This window comes from Arvicanthis niloticus, chromosome 18 (genome assembly GCF_011762505.2).
Source record: "Arvicanthis niloticus isolate mArvNil1 chromosome 18, mArvNil1.pat.X, whole genome shotgun sequence".
NCBI classification, from domain to species: domain Eukaryota; kingdom Metazoa; phylum Chordata; class Mammalia; order Rodentia; family Muridae; genus Arvicanthis; species Arvicanthis niloticus.
This window is the reverse complement of record NC_047675.1, coordinates 37,077,969-37,099,592: the sequence shown is the minus strand read 5'-3', so window position 1 is coordinate 37,099,592 and position 21,624 is coordinate 37,077,969. Positions and strand designations below refer to the sequence as shown.

General features: G+C 47.1%; 1 protein-coding gene across 2 annotated transcripts; it reads left to right on the top strand.

The window, feature by feature from the left end:
- On the top strand, positions 1 to 11,341 carry LOC117722891 (C-type lectin domain family 18 member A-like). 2 transcript variants are annotated; one of them, XM_076915896.1, is made up of 13 exons: positions 1 to 405; positions 981 to 1,072; positions 3,026 to 3,271; positions 5,592 to 5,689; positions 6,158 to 6,279; positions 6,458 to 6,565; positions 7,603 to 7,695; positions 8,263 to 8,369; positions 8,997 to 9,126; positions 9,409 to 9,505; positions 10,055 to 10,233; positions 10,321 to 10,412; positions 10,913 to 11,341. In XM_076915896.1, exons 1-13 carry the CDS (start codon positions 240 to 242, stop codon positions 11,003 to 11,005), a joined length of 1,623 nt encoding a protein of 540 aa, XP_076772011.1. In that variant the 5' UTR covers positions 1 to 239; the 3' UTR covers positions 11,006 to 11,341. The 2 variants fall into 2 exon arrangements, with proteins under 2 accessions (XP_076772011.1, XP_034378052.1); XM_034522161.2 differs by lacking the exon at positions 10,055 to 10,233.
- Positions 11,342 to 21,624: the final 10,283 nt, after the last annotated feature.

Below are 21,624 nucleotides of genomic sequence, written 5' to 3'. Positions count from 1 at the left end.
CACACTGCCCTGCTTTCTGTTGTAGAGCAGGCTGGCCAGACAGAGGCTGGAGAAAGGAAGCCTTTAGAAGGACGGTTCTATGTCTCTTTTGAAGCCAGTGTACCATGGAGGGGAGGCTGTTTGGACACAGTGATGATTCACTAGCCTCCTCCTTTTGTCTGGCAGATTAGCCTGACTCCCTGAGACTCGTGAATAGCTTCACGAAGCCTGGGAGGCTAGCTGGACGGCTGTGAGAAGCCATGTCTGCTGCACCAGGCAGGCCAATGATTCGGCCGGAGCCCTCCCTGGGGTCAGGAAGCCAGAGCCGGTGGCTTGGTCTCTTGCTTCTGCTCCTGTCTCTCCTTGGGATCACCCAGACAGAGGTGCAGCCACCCCAGCTGCCAAAACAAGCTCCCACTCTTCAAGGTAAGGGATACCTGGGCAGAGACAGTAGAGGTGTTGTTGTGAGCCTGAGAAAGGGTAGCAAGGGATTTCTAGGAGTCAGATACCCAGGACTGAGCCCCGCATTATGCTGATGTGATTTGATTGGGGAACCCATTGGGAGGATGGTGGGGAGGATGGAAAGATACTGGGAAGGAAGAAGGATGAAGCAGATGGGTCCAGGGTTGAGGTTTAAGGAAAGATACTGGTTAGAGCCTGTAACTAAGACCTCAGAAGAAACACATTGGTAGAAAGACCTGCTTCTAAACCAGGGCTGAGTTCCTCATTCCCCCAACCCCACCCCCCACCTCCTGTCATCTTCCCACCCCCAAGCCAGTCACTCATGCCATTGCTCTATACTTGGTCCGTCCTCGCCCATCTTCCTGTTTTTCTCCTGGCCTCCCTCCATCTCCATAGTGATGGAAGTTCTCCCCTACACAGCTACCACTGCCCCTCCTCATCTCAGATCTGTGTCCTTGGGGTGGGGTCACCCTCACCTGGCTATGGCAATATCCCAGAAGCCACTGACCATCAGCCTAACCTTCTCTCCTGACCTCCAGCCCCAATCAGGAAGGAGAGTTTCTTAATCCTCACCACGCACAACCGTCTGCGCAGCCAGGTCCACCCTCCGGCAGCCAACATGCAGAGAATGGTGAGTAGACCCAACTGCTCTGGGTCTAGAGGACTGCCAGAGGGGCTGAGCTCCAGAGTGAGCTCAGGAGGTGTTGCCAGTGCCAGAGGCCCTTTGGGGGGTGGGGGGGAGCGCACCTTGATCTTGGTTACTGGGGAGCTACATGCCTTCTTCCTTGGGGGTGGGGGGGAAGCCATTTGTATAAGAGGTCAGGGCCTTCAGCAACTCACAGTTGCATTGAAGACAGATCTGCCTTTCCTCGCATCCTGTCGCCACGGAGATCAACAGATATGGTTGGAGCCAGGGTCTCTCCGTCCCCGTCTCCCTCCCCCGAAAAAGGAGCTATACAAAGGAATCCAGCAGAAAGGGAGAGATGAAGAGAGAGAGAGAGAGAGAGAGAGAGAGAGAGAGAGAGAGAGAGAGAGAGAGAGGAATCCTGCTGGGCTTTGGGGGGACTGGTTTGTGACCAGGGTTTGTCTAGCAAGTACTGGAAGATCTCTCACAAGTTCCTCACTCATTCACTTACTCACACTTTAGAACCTCCATGATGGAGGCTGCAGCAGGGTTGGTTGAGGCTGGTCATCCTGGAGGCTTAGACATGCTGCCTTCATAGTCTGGGAGGTCCCTTCTCCCCTCCCCCATAGCTGAAGCCCATGTGAACAGGCCTGGGAACAAGGGTGGAATGGGTAAGGGAGGGCAAGGTTCCCCATGGCTGCCTCCTATAAAGTCCTCATAGGTGGACAGCCATAGTGGGTGGTGACCTGGAGAGCTCCGGGGTCAGTTTCCCAGGAGGTGGGGGAGGGTCTGCTTCTCTCCTCTGCTCTGCTCTGTCTCCCGGTGGTGCCCACGTCCTGAGCAGCCGGGATTTCTTAAGCTGTAATACCTAGCAGAACCCTGCAGCCTGGGGTTAGATGCTATGATTAGCTGCCTGATAGTTTGTTCCTTTCTTGGGGACCATTGCTTAAATGAACCTGGAAAAATCACATTTGGCCATGTGGGAGCAGCAGAGTTGTTCTGACTGTGCCTAGGGGAAGCACTCTTAAAGGAAAACACAGCCAAACCAGCCTGCAAGTCTAGGCACTGTCTAGGCTCAAATTATTTGACGTGGAACATGACATCAGAAGTCCATCCCCCTTGCCTGCTATTTCCTAGGCAAGGCCAAATACTCAAGATGGAGGCACAATTTTCTTTTCCAGGCATGCCTTAGGCAACTCCAGAGCTCCTCTCTGAATGAAATTGTGGTTCTGTACAGTGAGGAAAACTGCTCAATCATTAGGCAGGCGAGCATGACCCTTTTACTCCATGTGACCTGGCACCCCATGGACACACAGAAACAGTAAAGAGATGGCTGGCTCAATGCCCATTTGCTTCTGTGCTATCCAAAGGCCAGTTGTAGTGGTTAGTTTTGATCTTGCCAACCAGAATCATCTGGAAAAGGAATTTCACTGAACAGTAGTCTAGGTTGGACTGTGGACACATCTGTGGCAGACAGTCTTAATTATACTAATTGATGTAGGAAAACCCAGTTTAAAAATGAGTGGCACTGGTGGAGCATAGTAGTGCATGCCTTTAGTCCCAACACTTGGGAGGCAAAGGCAGAAAGATCTCTGTGAGTTTTAGGCCGGCCAGGTGTGTATATTGAGTTACAAGACAGCCAGGGCTGAATAGAGAGACCCTGTCCCCAAAACACCAAGGAAAAAAACCGGGTGGCACCATTCCCTGGGTTTGAGCCCTGGACTGCAGAACCAGGGAAAGGTGAGCTAAGTACAAGCAGGCATGCCTTCATTCTCTCTGTGCTCCTGGCTGTGGGTGTGACTAGCAGCTTCAAGTTCCTGCCACCTTGATGTCGCTGCAGTGCTGACCTGAAATTGGGAGCCCAATCTATCCTTTCTCCCCTGGGTTGCTTTTGTCTCATAGCAACTGGCCAGGGAACGAATCTATCACCTGAGGATGTCTTGTTTTTGCCACTCCCAGGACTGGAGCGAGAGCCTGGCTCAGCTAGCTCAAGCCAGGGCAGCAGCCCTTTGTGGCACCTCAGCCACCCCAAACCTGGCATCTACCCCACAGCACACCCCACATGTGGGCTGGAATGTGCAGCTATTGCCCGTGGGTTCAGCATCCTTTGTCGAAGTGGTCAATCTCTGGTTCGCTGAAAGGCTGCAGTACAGACATGGGGACGCTGAGTGTGCCCCCAATGCCACCTGTGCCCACTACACACAGGTGAGTATATTTAAGATAAGGCTAGGCTAGGGCACGGTCTCCCCAGTCATCTTACAAGAGGCTATACTTTATCCTTAAAGGGACACTGTCTAGATTTAGATGTTACACACCAGAGGCCTATGCCTCCTATTCTCCTGATGTTCCTTCCCAGATGAACCTCTTTCTCAAGTTCAGATGCATCATTCTTAAGAAAGTTCCCTTCTGCTGGGCAGTGGTAGCGCACACCTTTAATCCCAGCACTTGGGAGACAGAGGCAGGCGGATTTCTGAGTTCGTAGGCCAGCCTGGTCTACAGAGTGAGTTCCAGGACAGCCAGGGCTACACAGAGAAACCCTGTCTCGAAAAAAGAAAGAAAGAAAGTTCCCTTCTATTTCTCCTCTATTCAACAACTATGAATACTTGTTGAGTGTTTTTTACATACCTGACACTGTGTAGTAACCAAGCACAACACTGAATAACACAAACAAAATTCTCAACATGTTTTAATACCTTTAGTATAAATACAATGATAGTGAAGTTGACCCATGAAGTGAGAAAGACTCTTTGTCTCATTTCCTGTTTTCTGGAATAATTTATGATATTTGTTATATAATCTTTCCTTTTTTTTTTTTTTTGTTTGTTTGTTTTGTTTTTCGAGACAGGGTTTCTCTGTGTAGTCCTGGCTGTCCTGGAACTCACTCTGTGGACCAGGCTAGTCTCGAACTCAGAAATCCGCCTGCCTCTGCCTCTCGAGTGCTGGGATTAAAGGCGTGAGCCGCCACCGCCCGGCATAATCTTTCCCTAAAATTATTGAGTCTTATTCCATTCTGTATTTGTGTGTTTTTTATGTGTGCCTGTGTAAATAGACTACTTTTAAATGTATTTTGTGTGTATTGGTGTTTTGCCTGCATGTTTATCTGTGTAAGGGTGTCAGATATTGGAGTTACAGACAATTGTGAGCTGCCACTCGGTTGCTGGGAATTGAACTAGGGTCCTCTGGAAGAGCAGTCAGTGCTCTTAACCACTGAGCCATTTCTTTAGCCCCAATTCTGTGTATGTATAATGCTAGTGATTCAAACTAGAGTCTTGCATTTGACAGGAAAATACTTTACCACTGAACTATAATTCTAGCTCTAAAATTATAAACTTAACATGTATATTGCATAAAGTAAGACATGGTGCATGCCTGTAATCCAGGCTCAGGATTACCTGCCTATTCAGGAGGTAGAAACTGGAGAATCAGCAGTTCAAAGTCCTCCTTGGGTTCATGGAGAGTTTGAGGCCAGCCTAAACAACAATCTTCCCTTTACTAACAAAAGAGTATGAGCCAGTGGACTGGGGGATGTAGCTCATTGGTAGAGCACTTGCCTAGTACATACCAGGCTCTGGATTAAGTCTCCAGCATAAAAGAACAATGTATAAACATGTGAGCATGGTGGAACATACCCTTGATTCTGACATCTGGGAGGCAGAAACAGGTGGAATTCTATGAGTTTGAGGCCAACTTGTTATACATAGTGGTTTCCTGGCCAATGATGCTGCATCCTGCTTAGTAAGACCTTTTCTCTCTCTGTCTCTCTGTGTGCATACACACACACACACACACACACACACACACACACACACACACATATAGAGAGAGAGAGAGAAAAGTGAAGGCTTGTGGCCATTTTCTTTTTCTTTCTTTCTTTCTTTTTTTTTTTTTTTTTTTGTTGTTGTTGTTTTGTTTTGTTTTCTTTTTTTGTTGTTGTTGTTTGTCTTTCGAGACAGGGTTTCTCTGTGTAGTCCTGGCTGTCCTGGAACTCACTTGGTAGACCAGGCTGTCCTCGAACTCAGAAATCCACCTGTCTCTGCCTCCCAAGTGCTGGGATTAAAGGCGTGCACCACCACTGCCCAGCAGGAGGATTTCTGAGTTCAAGGCCAGCCTGGTTTACGGAGTGAGTTCTAGGACAGCCAGGGCTACACAGAAAAACCCTGTCTCGGAAAAAAAAAAAAAAGACGTGCATCACCACTGCCCGGCTGGCCATTTTCACAATCTTACATAAGACCCTTAATATCTAAGTCTTTCTTTTGTCACTATTTCCACCTGTCCATAATCGTCCCTCCTTTTAACACCTAGTAACCCTCAAACTCTACTACCCCCTCCATTCAGAAAGCTTCCATCAATTCTGATGGCTGTGTTCAGCATAGCCACTGCTCCCGGCGTCCCAGGCAAGTAAGGAAGCCATCTGTCCGGCTACTGGAGGCCAAACCCTCCCCAAGTGTGCACTGCCTGTACTGTGATCCCTCAGATTGAAGTAAAACCTGTCTGAAAGGGTTTCTGAGTCTTGTGTTCTCTACAGCTTGTGTGGGCCACCTCCAGCCAGCTGGGTTGTGGGCGGCAGCCATGCATTGTGGACCAGGCAGCCGTGGAAGCCTTTGTCTGTGCCTACTCCCCTGGGTAAGCCCCTCACCACAGGCTGGGTGGTAGCTGGAAGTGGGGTCAGTGAGAGGACAGGGAGGCTGGGGCTGAAGACGGGAGGGGTGGATAAATGACTTTCAGTTAGGATGAGATATGAGCCAAGCCACCCAAAATGCCTTCACCCCTTGGTCTGCATGGGAGACAAGAGGATGAAAGGAAGAAGATGTAGATTCTGGCCATGCAGAGCGGGATTGGTTCATGAATTCTCCTTCCTGGTTGTGCGACCCTGCTCAGAGGGAATGTATCCAGAAAAGTCATCTCTTGTTTCCCAACTGACCTACCACATCCTGAATCCCTAACTGGGCCAGAAGTGCTAAGGGGGCCCATAGGGAAGGGAGCCAGGAGCTATTATTGCCCTGCCCTGGGTCCTTCAACTCTGTCCAAAGCTCCTGCTCCTGCCTTGTCCAAGGCCAGATTCTCCAGACCCTCTGATGCTTGCTCTCACAGAGGCAACTGGGATGTTAATGGAAAGACAATCGCTCCGTATAAGGAAGGCACCTGGTGCTCTCTCTGCACAGCCAGTGTCTCAGGCTGCTTCAAGGCCTGGGATCATGCAGGGGGGCTCTGTGGTGAGTACTCCTCCTCCTGGAGCAGCTGGCACATGAGGGTTTAGAATTGGTGACCCTGTGGTGGGAACTAGCAGTCTGAAGGGCTATCCCTGAAGCCTTGGCCTCTACACCTAGAAAAGTGTCTGCCTGGCCTGCTGGAAGGAGGCCTCTTCTCAGAATTACCTACTCTTCTTACCAGAGGTTCCCAGGAACCCATGTCGCATGAGCTGCCGAAATCTCGGACATCTCAACATTAGCACCTGTCGCTGTCACTGTCCCCCTGGCTACACAGGGAGGTACTGCCAAGGTGAGGACCCAGGGCCCATTCGGGCTGCCCTGCAGGGTAAGCCTGAGGGAGATTTGCCTGTCTTGTGGTGTGAACTGGTATAGTGAGATAGCTGGAGGGCTGGGGTGGCTGGAGACTCAGATGTTCTGAGGGAGTCTGGGTGCATTAAAATTATTGACTACTGGGCTTATGCATTCACTCAATAAAAGCTCAGTGAGCCCCAATTGTGCGCTATTCATGTGATTTAAAATGTTCAGGGCTATAATCCTAGTACTTTGGAGACTTAGGTAGCAGGACTGTCATGAGCTCCAGGCCAACATAGGCTATATAGTGAACGCTAGGTTAGCTCAGGCTATACATAGAGTAACACGCTGACTTTAAAAAGAGAGAGAGGGGGTTAGATTTGGCCCTTTAAGCTATCTATTGGAACAAAGATAGAATTAGGAAACATAAGGGGTCTCTCTGGTCCCATGCCCACTTTCCATGACCTTCTGTCTTAGCTGTTGTTTTGTTGCTATAAAGAGACACCATGACCATAGCAACTTTTATAAAGGAAAACATTTAATTGGGGCTGGCTTACAGTTTCAAATGTTCAGTCCATTATCATCATGGCAGGAAGCATGGCAGCCTGCAGGCAGACATGGTGTTGGAGGAGTTAAGAGTTCTACGTCTTGATTCAACGGCAGCCAGGAGAAGACTGTCTGTGTGTCACACTAGGCAGAGTTTGAACATATATGACCTCAAAGCCCAGCATCCACGGTGACATACTTCTTTCAACAAGGCCACTCTTACTCCAGCAAGGCCACACCTCCTAATAGTGCCACTCTCTGGGCCAAGCATATTCAAACCACCACACCTTCCAAACCGCAGTTTGCTTCCTCTACAAGAAGAATCAAACCAAAGCAGCCAAGCATGGCAGTAGCTGGAAGCCCCATTGTGGGCTGTTTCATCATCTCTGTCTCTGAGAGAGTAGTCTTGCCATAGTTGGCTTGTTAGGGGAGCATGGGGCCCAGGTGGTTTGAGACTGACTACTCCACCTGTCTGCTCTGTCCTGGCAGTGCGGTGTAGTGTACAGTGTGTGCACGGCCGATTCCGGAAAGAAGAATGTTCCTGTATCTGTGATGTCGGCTATGGGGGAGCCCAGTGTGCCAGTGAGTTCCAACTCGAGGTTGTTCTCAGACCCCTCTTAAGTGGGGTGCTGGATCTGACTTTATCAGCTCATAAGAGTCTGTGTGTCAATCGATTACCTACTCTTTGTTTAGGAAAACCACCGTAATATTCTGGAATTGACCACAGTGGGGTATTTATACCAGTGGAATTAGCAAATGCTATAAGCTATGGATCTTTTTTTTTAATGACATTTTATTTGTGTGCATGTGCCACAGGGCAGGTGTTGATGTCAGAGGACAATTTGTGAAGGTTAATTCTCTCCTTCCACAATATGAATCCTGGGGACTGAACTCAGAACATCAGGCCTCTGGGCAGCAAGTACTTTTACCTACTGAGCTATGGTCGCCCACCCTGGATTCCCCAGACCCAACCCCTCTTGAGAGATCTCATGCTTGCAAATTTATCAGCACACTATTGACTTTTGTCCACTTCTAGTTTGGAGTAGTTAACCAGAGGTCGGGGTACCAGAAGCATAGTTCAGCCTGATGGAGAGGGTAAGGATTCTAAGGTCAGCACACAAACTCAACTCTTCCTGTTGCTCCCGGCAGCCAAGGTGCGCTTTCCTTTTCACACATGTGACCTGCGGATTGACGGAGACTGCTTCACAGTGTCCCCCGAGGCAGACACCTATTATGGAGCCAAGATGAAATGTCAGGTGAGGGCCGACCCTTCCCTTCCCAAGGTCTCAAACAGGGTGGCAATGGAGCGGCTTTGGACCAAATTATAGTTCCTTCAACTTCCCCTGGTCTCACTCTCTTTCTTAGTATAAAGCAGGAGTCATAGATTCAAGGCGCATACAAGCCAGGGTCCCACTTAACAGCCAGGAACAAAGCCCCACTCCACTCCTATCCTAGGAGCCGCCTTGACTGAGCTTTGGCTGGTGAATGGCATGCTGGGATGCCAGGTCAGGACGACTAGAACTCGGGCTTTTCTAAAGCCAGAAACCAATATTTTCCTGGTCTTTCTTGACTTGCTAAGGTTGACAATTGATCCGAATCTAGTTAATACACAGGTGATTGAGACAAGTCTCCTGAGAGCAGGAACCAGGCGTGACCTATAAGCTGCCAACTGGGCCATGTGCACACACAGAGGGAAGTCTGTCAAGGAGAGGATGAGGAGAACCTCCATTCTCAGAGGCAGGAACGTGTTGAGGGTGGAGATCAAGACAGCCCAGCCAACACACATATCTGGAATCCTGGCCATGGTGGGGCAACCGAATGTGTAGAAAGTTCTGGGTCTGAACCCTACAGTCTGTCCCATATGACTCGGAGTGGGATTACAGGGAAAAGGTGGGGTGCTAGCCCAGATTGAGAGCCAGAAAGTGCAAGACATCCTTGCCTTCTACCTGGGACGCCTGGAGACCACCAACGAGGTGACTGACAATGACTTTGAGACCAGGAATTTCTGGATCGGTGAGTGCATGGCGGTGGGAGGGTGCTGTAAAGTGGGAGGAACTGGAACCCTACACGTCTCCAGGAAACACAGACTGCGCATGCACTAACAGATAGCAAGGGCATGGATAGGGCTTGGAGCGTGGGTCAGCAGTCAAGACAATCTCCTTCCCTGGGAAGAGTGAGGCAGGGAGGGAAGTACCACGGGGTGAGGAAAATTAACAAGTGGGAGCTTAAAAGGCATTATTAGGCAGCAGGCTTCTGGCTCTCAGATAGTAGGCAACCTTGGCTACCCTGGTCCAGGGCTCACCTACAAGGCAGCTAAGGATTCCTTCCGCTGGACTACTGGAGAACACCCGTCCTTCACCAGTTTTGCCTTTGGACAGCCTGACAATCAGGGGTGAGTCCGGGATATTTACCCTCCTTTGGGGCCACTTCCCACTTGGGCCTGGTTGAGCTTCAGATGCCACTGAAAAACCTTCACCCAGCCTATACAGGTCTGGATCTTACCTAGTTTTTGGTGCCAGGGAAGCCTGGACCCAGTTGATGCAGACACAGGTAAGGGAGACACAGAAGACACAATACATAGAAAAGGGACCCGAGAAGTCTCCATCCATCTATCATTGCCATTTGCACTTGGTATCTATTCTCTACTCCCTCACCTGCCTACTGCCTGCATCAATCCATCATTTCTGGTACCCACCCATCTGCATCCTTCATGCATACCTCCATCAGCTGACCCACCTGCTGTCCTGTACAGAGAACACTCTGGTTATGTGGCATTTCCCTGGTCTTCAAAGCCCAGGAGTGCCACAGAGGCATGGAGATCACCATCTATAGGATCTATTGGAGTCTATAGGATCAACAAGGTCTCCAGATATTCCCCCCAGCACACCCTCACTGCAGTCAGCACTGACTGGACTTCCAGCATATATTTTCTTGGTGGCAGAAGGGTGTGGTCCTGTATATTCCTGCTGTGGCTAAGTGCCAGACTGGAGTGCATGGAGGGTTACAGAGAAGACCTCCCAGCTTCCCTATGGAGAGCTGCAGTGTATGGGGGACACGGAATGGACACTAGCTCCCAGCAGCCCCTTCTGCATGTGATGCACCAGGGCCTCACAGATGCAGGTGGCCTAGTGGGATGAAGGGTTTAAGACTCTACTAGATCCCTACTTTCATTCCTTCACCTAAGCACTCTTTATCCCGGCCCCACAGGTTTGGGAACTGTGTGGAAATGCAGGCATCTGCTGCCTTCAACTGGAACGACCAACGTTGTAAAACTCGAAACCGTTATATCTGTCAGTTTGGTGAGAGCACGCTCTCAGCTCCTTTCCTCTCTTACCTTTCTCCTGATGTGTTAACAGCCTGATCCATGCTACTAGGATATCCAAGCCATAGATGCAGAGTGTGTCTGAGTGCAGAGTTAGCGATGGCTTCCTGCTCAGGGCCTTGTATTTGCAACTATCTCAAGCCGAGGGACTGATGACGGCCCCGCTTTGAATGCCATGTTCATGCAGAGAAACAAGACTGGATCCACATCTTGCTTGGGAGTTTTCCAGGGTTCCTCTCCTTCTATCATAAAAGCTACCACCTGGGGATCTGTCAGATCCCCACTGTGCCTAAATTACCTACAGCCCAATAAGATGGGGGGGGGGGGTGAGAGGCGGCAGAAGGGAAACCTGGGCCAGCATCAGCTCCCAGCATTCATCTGTTAGAATCTGGAGTTTCCCAAACGATCACAGGCATGATGAGTACAGCAGAGTCCTGTGGAGACAGGAGGACTCACTCTATTATGCTTCCTTTCCAGCCCAGAAGCACTATTCCCAGTGGGAGCCAGGGTTCTGAGCCTGGACAAGCAGTTCTTCTGCCAGCCCCTGGATGCACAGATCAGTTTGCTTGACTGCTCACCGGTGTGAAATAAGTGCCTGGCTGGGACTGAATGCCCAACCTCCCAAGAGGTCTCAGGCCTTGCACAATGCTGGATGTTGGGTAGGAAAGTAGTGTAGCCCATGGGAAATAAATAGGGGTCCTAAAGGAGCCTAGCATGGGAAGAGAAGCGCCAGGATCTAAGGATCCTGCTTTTGATGGGAAAGATGGGCTTTCATGGGCTCCTGAAGCAAAGCCAGAGCCAGTGGTCAGAAGAAGCTGTTCTGCTCCATCCAGACCAAACTCCCTTGAGCGGCTGGAGTTTTCCAGACTAGTGGCTTTATAAAGGATTAAATGATGTTATGAATCAGCTGGTTTTGCAATTCATCAATTTTTTCTTTTTTCTTTTTCCCTCTGTGTATTTCGTTTCATTTTTGTGTCGTTGTTGCAGTTATTGTTTTGTTTCTTTGTGTTTACCAAGTCCAGGCTGGCCTTAAATTCACCATGTAGCCCAGCCTGGCCTCCTTCCTAAGCTTCCCGAGTACTGGGATTTCATGCATATGCTATCATGCCTAGCCAGCTGGTGGCTTTGAAGGGCGATTCAGATGGTGGAGATGATCCTGGGAAGACCAGAAAGGGCTGGTGCTTCCCTGTCCCTTTCCTATTCGTCCTCCGTCCCTCAGGCCTGGAAATGTAAAGATGAGATTCTCTCTGCTTCAGTGACTTCTTCTCTTCCTCCTCTTCTCTTTTTTTTTTTTCTCCTAGCAGCTTTCAGCATTGTGCCTCAAGCACAATCTCACTATCTCACATCACCTTATCATCAAATATCATCTTACAGTTGAAGAAATGCCAACAGAGAGGTTGAGTAACTTGCCCAAAGTAACACAGCTGAGAAACAAACCTAGTTAGTTTGGCTATCATTTAATTCTTCGATTTTCTTTCACTGATAGAACCTGTTTAATGAAGTCAGGGCGGGAAGTCAGGGAGGCACGGAAGAAAGGCTGCGGTTCCTTCACAGTGTGGACATACGAGGGGCTAACCATATTCCTATCTTTGTGGAATTTCATCTGGGGACTTAATTTTTCTTAAAGATGGCAAACTCTTCTAGGCCAAGGTATCTGTTTTCCCCAGTCTATAAAAGTTCATTATGTATGTGGTCATGGCTGCCAGGACAGGCCTCAAGCATTGCCCACTGTTTCAGATCCCTGCCTGGACATAGAAGAGCCCTTTCAGATCCCTGCCTGGACATAGAAGAGCCCTACGTTCTTGCCTTAGCCCCGGTCTGTAGTTAGAGTCATATTGGAGGAGGCAAGCAACTTTTTTGGTTTTTCGAGACAGGGTTTCTCTGTGTAGTCCTGGCTGTCCCGGAACTCACTGGGCGTGCTGTTTAAGAGTTAGGTACCAAAATAAACTCCCACTTGGAACCTTGTCCAAGCACCGGAGGCCCCGCCCACTACCCTGGCCCCGCCTCATCCGTGTGGGATAGTCCTGCCCACTTCCCACTTCTATTGGAGTTTGTCACCTGGCCCAAGCTCTTCTGCAGGGAATTGATGGGGAAGTGGCACTTCTGTTGCAGGGTGGGTCCTCCAGGGGAAACCTCGTACGCCAGACACTCCCACCCCAATCTCTGTGCTCAATAGACTGGGCTGCCAGAGGTGGCAGATGTCCAGCAGAAGCATAGTCACTGCTAGGGTTTCAGAGGTGTTCAGATATATATCCTACATAGCCATCAGCCCTAGGGAAATAAACAAGTTTTTCAATAAACATATATTGGCTAATGCATCAGAAAGATTTTGTGCTTTGTAGTAGATTTTCATAGTAAGTTCTGGAAAACTTACAGAACCTTGCTTACCATATGCCTGTCTGTATTTCCATACAGATTTCATCTGGGAACTTTATTTTTCCATGATTCGGAAAATAGGTCTGGGTTTTTTCTCCCCAGACTATTTGGACTGCCGGGCGGTGGTGGCGCATGCCTTTAATCCCAGCACTTGGGAGACAGAGGCAGGCGGATTTCTGAGTTCGAGGCCAGCCTGGTCTACAGAGTGAGTTCCAGGACAGCCAGGGCTACACAGAGAAACCCTGTCTCAAAAAACAAAACAAAACAAAAAGCAAAAAACCCAAAACAAAACAAAAACAAACAAACAAACAAACAAAACCCCAAAAAACCAGACTATTTGGATTCCAGGTGTGGGGGCTCAGTCCTCTAATTCCAGTACTTAGAAGCTGAGGCTGGAGCAATTCAATTATCTCAGGGCCAACTTGGGTTGCATAGTAAGTCCAAGGCCCGTGTGGACTAAAGTGTAAGACTCTGTCTTACAAATAAATAAATAAATTGGGGCAGTGATATAACCCAGCCGATGAAGGTACTTGCTGCCAAGTCTGGTGACCAGAGTTCAGTATCTGGGACTCACAAGGTAAAAGCAAATAACTGACTCCTCTGACTGACATGTGCACACATACATTAAATAAATATAAATAACCATAGTGCTGCCTTTCTGTGTTGGGAGAACCGACAAGAAGCAAGGATCTGGTTCTTTCAGAGTTTCTGCAAGTAGCTTGGGTTTAGTGTTATATAACTGTTAGCTCAGTGTTCAAGCATTTAAGGCAAGGAGATTCTGCATTCTGGGCCAGCCTGAACTACATAGTAATTGGGTTGGGGAGGCTTTAGTTTGCCTTTCCAGGGATAGGAGGGAGATAACAGCAGCTGAGTGTGGCCCAAACCCAGAGTAAGCAGTTCATGTCCAAGAGCAGAGGAAGAATGGAGAACAGACCATCCGGGCTTCTCAAGAGAAAGATATGTTTTCCTTGGAAGCAAGCAGATACCTCCTTGGTATACTTTCTGGCTTAAGCTGCTATTCTAAATGTGGTTCTAGAAGGTCCTTTCTGGGCCAGAAGCCTGGTGGCTTTGCAGGTTTGGTTTCAAGCATCCGTCTATAAAAACCTGAACATGCTTATATATTTGCTAATGAATTGTGTCCATATAATGCAGTACTCATATGATACATATATTACAAAAGAGGCATAAATAAAGACCCCAAGGAGTAAATATAACGAGGAATGTAAATGTCTTAATTAGTTTTTTTTCCCGGTACTGGAGATAAACCTCTCACACATGCTAGGCAAGCACTTCACTGAGCTGTGTTCCCAAAACACTTACTAATATTTTTGCTTTGCACCTGATGAGACTGTCTTGGGGTGCTTGGGCAATGTTCCATGCTTCCTGGAGACCATATAGATGATCTTTACTAACTAGGGCACTGTGCCCTTCCCCCAGGCCTGAGCAGGCCTGCAAAGTCATTTACCACAATAGACCAAGCAACAGTAGGACCTAGGAGATGCATTGCATTACCAGCCTTGGCGCCTTGGAGCCTGCTACCTGAGCTAAGAAGAATGGACTGTCTGCTGAGCTAGCCTTGACACCTTCCGGACTGCTATCTCCTTGCCCAGCCCCTGGGCTGAACCGAGAAGAGACTCTGGGGGGTGGGGCTTCCCCTTTATATGTGAAAGCAAATTATTAAACTTCGGGCCTTGATCAGAATACTTTGTCTTGGCCCCACGTTTCTCTCGCCCTCCATTCCCGTTCATTCCTAGGCTTCCTCTCAGGAGAACCCGGTAACCTATAGCTGCAGGCAGCTACAGGGCACTAACAGATGGGGCTCTCCAGGGGGCATCCCTTAACTCTATAGCCATTAGCACAACCATTCTGACTTGGCTTCAGTATGATCTCTGTACTTTTCTGGCAGGACCCATTAGGTCCGGCAAAGCTTTGCCTTTGCTGAGCTCTTTGTTCTAAGGGACCATGGGATTAACTGTCTTACCACAGCATGCCATGGACTGCTGGAGTTTCTTCCCTTAATACTAGCTGGATTTTCACTGTCCTCTGGCTACTGACAAGCCTTAGTCTGCCCACTATTTCTGCAGGGCTTCTTATCACTCCATGTATTCTCAGTCCTGAATTTGTATGAATCTTGGTTGTAAGCTACAGAAACCAATTCTGACAATTCTAAGCAGGAATGAGTTTGTGGAGGACATTTGTCAGCCCCCGGGGCTGTGGAAGAGTAAGAGACTCAGGTCTGGAAGAGATGACGTGGCATAGCTGGCTTCGTGAAAAAACTCACTGCCTCTGTAGCTACAACTGACTAAAGTGGGAGATGCCACCATTTTGAAAGCTGGGCCCTTAGGTCTGATTGGAAGTCCTAAGTCATGTGCCTTAAAGCCTGACTTTAAGGAAGGCTGGGAAAGAAAGGTAGAGAGAGATGTATATTCAACTTCTTTCAAGGATGTAGGATCTGTTCTAGTTTGGTTCCATGTGGTGAGAAACAGACTCCTACAAGTTCACATGCACAAGTGTGAAGATATACGCACACACATGTACAAGATAGATAGATAGATAGATAAATAAATAAATAAATAAATAAATAAATACCAAGTTAAAAATTAGAAATGGAGCCAGGCATGGTGGTATATGCCTTTAATCCCAGAACTCAGGAGGCAGAGGCAGGAGGATCTCTGTAGGCTGGAGGCCAGTTTGGTCTACAGAGTGAGCTTCAGAACAGCCAAGGCTGTTATACAGAGAAACCCTGTATTGAAAAATCAAAAAATAAATAAGTAAATAATAAATAAATAAATAAATAAACAAACAAAATAAACAAAAATGAAAAGAATTTTAAAATAACAAGATTTGAAAGTTCTCCTAATGGGACTCTTGTGTGACTGCACAGGTTAATGACCACCAAGCCTGCCCTTGCATTTGGGAATATGGGATGGGGTCTCATCTGTTTTGGCTATCGTTGCACACCAATGGGTCAAAGGAGTCCCAATTCAGACCCTTCGTTGCCTATACTACTATCAATGTGAATTTAAACAATGCTGAGGAGACTTGAGTCCCTTGTTGGACAGCTGCCTCCCAGGTCACAGTAGAATCTGGGTCAGGACTGAGACCACACCCTCCAGCTCCCATCTGCGTGATGATGAGGGGAACCCAAGGTCCATAGCACCCTCCTCCCAGGCTTGCCCCAATCCTCTGCTATAGTTCCTACTAAATCCACTGAGCTCAGCTAGCCCACACGATCTTTCCATGGTTTCAAGGAAGATACGTGATCCTTCTGTCCACAGTACCAGGAGGCAATGTAACCATAACAACGACTGAGGGCTCTTTCTCCAGATAGAACTTTGTTCTCTTTTTCCTTGACCCTGGCATATCCATCAGGAGCAGTCTGCAGAACATGGGGCTCCTTGTATGTTCTTTAAACTGTTTTCAGCTGACACTTGACTGGTATGTTTAACTGGCAACCCTAACATGCCTCATAACCCTTCTTTTACAAATGCATGTTGTAGGGTAGAAGAAAGATGGCTCAGTGGATCGGAGTGACTCCTGCAGTTCCAGATTCTTGCAAGCATCACGGCAGGCAGGAGAGTGAACCAGGAAGAGGTGAATATGAAAACTGGGTTCAGCCCACCTTACTCAGCCAGGCTGGACCAAACTTCTAGATCTGATACCAGGTGGTTTATTGTAAACATAATAAAAATAGAATTTTAAACATAAACACAATAGAATTTGGAAAAGAAAATTCTCAGGCAACAATAATTCCAGTTTAAGGTGTCCAATAAAGTTTAAGGCATGGCTGCTCAGAAACTCCTTTGTGAGGAGCAGGTGGTGGTGACGTAGGCCTTTAATTCCAGCATTTGGGAGGCTGAGGCAGGCAGATCTTTGAGTTTGAGGCCAGCCTGGTCTACAGAGTGAGTTCCAGGAAAGCCAAGGCTACACAGAGAAGCCCTGCCTTAAAATAAACAAAAGAAAACAAAACAAACTTAAAAAACCAATCAACCAAACAAACAAAGAAACAAAAAACCTCATCTTTGTAAAGGCCTAGGACAGTGGTTCTCAATTTTCCTAATGCTGTGACCCTTTAATATAGCTCCTCATGTTGTGGTGACCCTCAACCGTTAAATTATTTTGTTGTTATTTCATAACTTTAATTTTGCTTCTGTTATGAATAGTAATGTAAGTATCTAATATGCAGGATATCTGATATGTGACTCCTGTGAAAGGGTTGTTTGACCACACACACACACACACACACACACACACACACACACTGAGAACTGCTGGCCTAGAATCTGGTGTGATCTATAACCAAGATAACACAGAGGTTAGCAGGCTATAAAGTACAGTTGACATCTCCCCTAAGGATGGAGTCTATTGACTGAAAGTTAAAGATAAAAGTCTATTTGAGGGAGAGTGTGGGATGACCACTCTGAGAGGATCTGAGTGAGGTCTGGCTTTACTGATGGCAAAGGGTCACCAGGTTGTTGCTAATACCCACTCCCAGCGCTCTGGCTAGAATGCAGCTATTTTATTCCCTCCTCTGAGGAGTCAGTCATTTGAATGACTTGAATGAATTGTTTACATTTGCATCCCAGCAGCTACATGAAAAAACAACAACAAAACCAGTCACCTCCTTATAACCCCAACACTTGGGGGTTGGGAATGGGAAAATTGCTGGCTGCCAATCTAGTTCCAGGTTCAGTGAGAAACACTGTCTTAAAGGCATAAGATAGAGCTGTGCAATGTGAGCCAAGTCATTTTGAATTGAAAATTTTTCTTGGGCCGGGCGGTGGTGGCGCACGCCTTTAATCCCAGCACTTGGGAGGCAGAGGCAGGTGGATTTCTGAGTTCGAGGCCAGCCTGGTCTACAGAGTGAGTTCCAGGACAGCCAGGGCTACACAGAGAAACCCTGTCTCCAGAAACAAAAAACAGAAACCCAAAACCCAAAAAACAAACAAACAGAAAAATTTTCTTGGTATGGTGGTCAATGCCCGTGCCTTTCTGGTGGTTGACTCACTAAAGAGGGTCATGAATTAGAGGTTGGCATGGTCTACTAAGTAAGACTGTCTTACATAAGCAGGAAGAAAACAAAGAAAGGAATGAATGGACAAGAGGAAAGGTGAGAGGCCCAGAAGCAGAGTCAGCACAAATGTCATCCTGTACAAGTTGGACTATGGGGCTTGATTACACATGGGCAGAAGCAGCCCCAACTCTTAGGTGATTAGAAAAGCCAGTAATGTTTATGAAATAAAATTAAAATAAATTAAACAGATCTGTAGTCCAGGCTGTCCCTAAACCCTCCGTTCTTGCCCTGTCTTCAGAGTGCACAGTCATGTGCCCTCTTTGAGTTAAAAATACATATACATCATATACATCACATACATATACATCATATCATATACAAACACATCATATCATATACATATACATCATATCATATACATATTCATCATATACATATACGTGTGTGTGTGTGTGACTGAAATTTGGGAGGTTATTTATCTGAAGGCAAAAATGAATTTAAGATTTTTTTTTTAAATTCCTTTTTGAGGCCAGCAAGATGGCTCAGTGGGTAAATGTAACTGGCTGGCCAAGCTTGACAAGCTGAGTTTTATCCACATGACTCCAGCAAACTGTCCCACCTCCATATGCACTCTTGTTATGTGTGCCCTGCCCCAATAATAAAAAAGAAACTTTAAAATTCCTTTTGTTTCTGGCTCCCAGCAACTCTGGCTCTTTGAAGCTTAGCACAGAAGCAGGTGCTGGACGTGGGCCTGGCAGTGGTGGCTAGGGCCAGGGTGGCTGGCCCAGTCACTCTCCATCCCTGCCTGGTAGCAAGAGGACATTAGGTCCAGGGCTGGTGTCTTCTCAGAGGACACAAGAACCATAGACATTCTTCCTCCTGTGTTTTGATGGTACCTAAACTCCAGGGCCTGGGCAGTGAGGTTAATATGACTGTGGATTTGGGTCTGAAGGAGATAGGGCAACCTTTCCAGCTGTAGGACATTTTGGTTTTGAAAAAATGAAAAGGGGACACTTTTTCTCTTTGTTTTAGGGAACTTCCAGGATGACTCTCTGGAGCTTGAGCAGACAGCCCTAGATAGAGGCTGCTAGGGTTTGTCCAAGGCCAGGCTGAGCACTGACCCATGCATGTGACCCACCCTCTTACGACCCTTTTTTCACCCCCTTACCTCTGCCATACCCCTCTCTCTCCATTAGATTGAACATGGCTGGAAAGCCCAGGTCTGCAAGTGTCCATCTAAGCCCGAAGAGACCACGGGACAGGATCATCTTCTGGTGAGTCTATCCTGTCTGCAAGGCAGGCTGGTTGTCTACTTGTATGCGAAAAAGGAATCTAAAAGGTTTCCTAAGCATGCTGCCCACCCAGCATCCCAGCATCTAAGACTTATTCCAGAGTCTCGGGCTTTGTCTCTAAGTGACATAACCTGACATCCTCCTGACTTAGGAGGGTCCTCCTTTTCTAACCTGGAGTCAGGGAGTCCATCAAGGAGAACCTACCTCGTCTGTGGAGGAATCAGAAACTTTTTTCTAAATATAGATGTTTGGGAACCTTTCTAGATGACATCTCATCCTTACTTTGGCAAGTCTAAAACAGTTTTTAGGAAAACCTCTTTTTTGTTGTTGCTTTAGAATTTTTAAAAAATTATTAATTTGCATATGTGCATTCATGCATGAATACGTATGTATATATGTATGCATGAAAGTGCACATGTGTGTCAGCACACACAAGGGCACATGTACATGTTTCATGGCTTCTGGGTGGACGTCAGAGGACTACTTGCAAGAGTTGGTTCTCTTCTACTGTATGGGTCCTGAGGAGGATCAAACTTGGGCTGTCACTGTTGGTGACATGCTCCTTTACCTGCGAGGTCACCTTACCACCCAGTTGTTCTGTTTTGTATGTGTGTGCATGTGTGTTTATATACATTTTTATTTATTTTGAAGACAATATTTTTGATTCTTTAAAAGTTCCATATAGCCGGTCGGTGGTGGCGCACGCCTTTAATCCCAGCACTTGGGAGGCAGAGGCAGGCAGATTTCTGAGTTCAAGGCCAGCCTGGTCTACAGAGTGAGTTCCAGGACAGCCAGGACTACACAGAGAAACCCTGTCTCGAAAAACCAAAAAAAAAAAAAAAAAAAGTTCCATATACATGTATACAACACACACTGATCGTTCCCATCCACCCCCAATCCTCCCATCCCGCCTCTCTTCCTTCCTCTTATTTATTTATTTATTTATTTATTTATTTATTTATTTATTTAACTTTTAGACAGGATCTCTCTGTGTAGCTCTGGCTGGCCTCAACCTTGCAGAGATCGTCCTGCTGCTGTCTCTCAAGAGCTGGGATTGAAGATTTGGATACACCCACCCTTCCTGGAGACAATGGGTGGAGTAGGGACTCCCTAAACCACATGTAATTTACTATGTAGTGCTTGGATAGAGGACATATCAGATAATAAAACAGTAACTGGCTGGGCATAGTGGAGTTTCTCTTTAAACCCAGCACTTGAGAAGCAAAAGCAAATGGATCTTTGTGAGTTTAGGCAAGCCTCGGCTACATAGTGAGTTCCAGGACAACCAGAGCTACACAGTGAGACCCTGTTTTGAAAACAAAACAAAAATAAAAAGAGCCCGGCAGTGGTGGTTCACGCCTTTAATCCCAGCACTTGAGAGGCAGAGGCAGGCGGATTTCTGAGTTCGAGGCCAGCCTGGTCTACAGAGTGAGTTCCAGGACAGCCAGGGCTACACAAAAAAACCCTGTCTCGAAAAAGAAAATAAATAAATAAATAAATAAATAAATAGATAAATAAATAAATAGAATGATAACTTGAATTCAATTACTGAAGCCAAGGACACTAGGCTTCTCTGCTAAAAGGCTCAGAAGCAGTCGACCATGCTTATTAACATGGTCATCGTGGGGTCAGTTCTTGTGGTCCACGCAGAGGGAATGAAGTAGGGAAAGGCGGGGTTGGTTTTTGTCTATAGAGACACCTACAAAATGGTGAATTTTTGGGTTTCTTAATTTCTCTCTTCTTCTTCTTCTTCTTCTTCTTCTTCTTCTTCTTCTTCTTCTTCTTCTTCTTCTTCTTCTCTCTCTCTCTCTCTCTCTCTCTCTCTCTCTCGATTTATTTATTTTATGTATATGAGTACACTATTGTTTTTTTCACACACACCAGAAGAGGGCATCAGATCCCATTACTGATGGTTGTGAGCCATCATGTGGGTGCTGGGAATTGAACCACTGGAAGAACTGTCAGCACTCCCAACCACTGAGCCATCTCTCCAGCCCCTTTCTTACTTTACTTTCTCTTTCTTAATTTCTCTCTCTCTCCCTCTCTCTCTCTCTCTCCCCCTTCCCTCCCTCCCTCTTTCTCTCTTCTTCTTCTTCTTCTTCTTCTTCTTCTTCTTCTTCTTCTTCTTCTTCTTCTTCTTCTTCTTCTTCTTCTTCTTCTTCTTTCTTCCTCTTCCTCTTCCTCTTCCTTTTCCTCTTTCTTAAATTTTCTCTTAATTTCTTTAATTTTCTTCTTCCTTTCTTTCTGTGTGTGGGAAGACTGACGATTTTAGATAGACTGCCCCTGTTAGCCCTGGTGCAACCAGATTGCTCCTCTTGGAGGAAAAAGGAAAAGCCAAAAAGTAGGGTCGGTGCACTCCATTCAATTCAGGGAGGGGCTCCTTCTTGCAGTCGAGGTTGAGGCTGCAGAAGTACAGTCCAGTCTTGTTTTATTTTCCATCAGCTGAAGTTTTGAGTTTTTTAATGCGCTCTTTTCTGATTGTTTGAGAAAGCTGTTTAAGAAAAGTG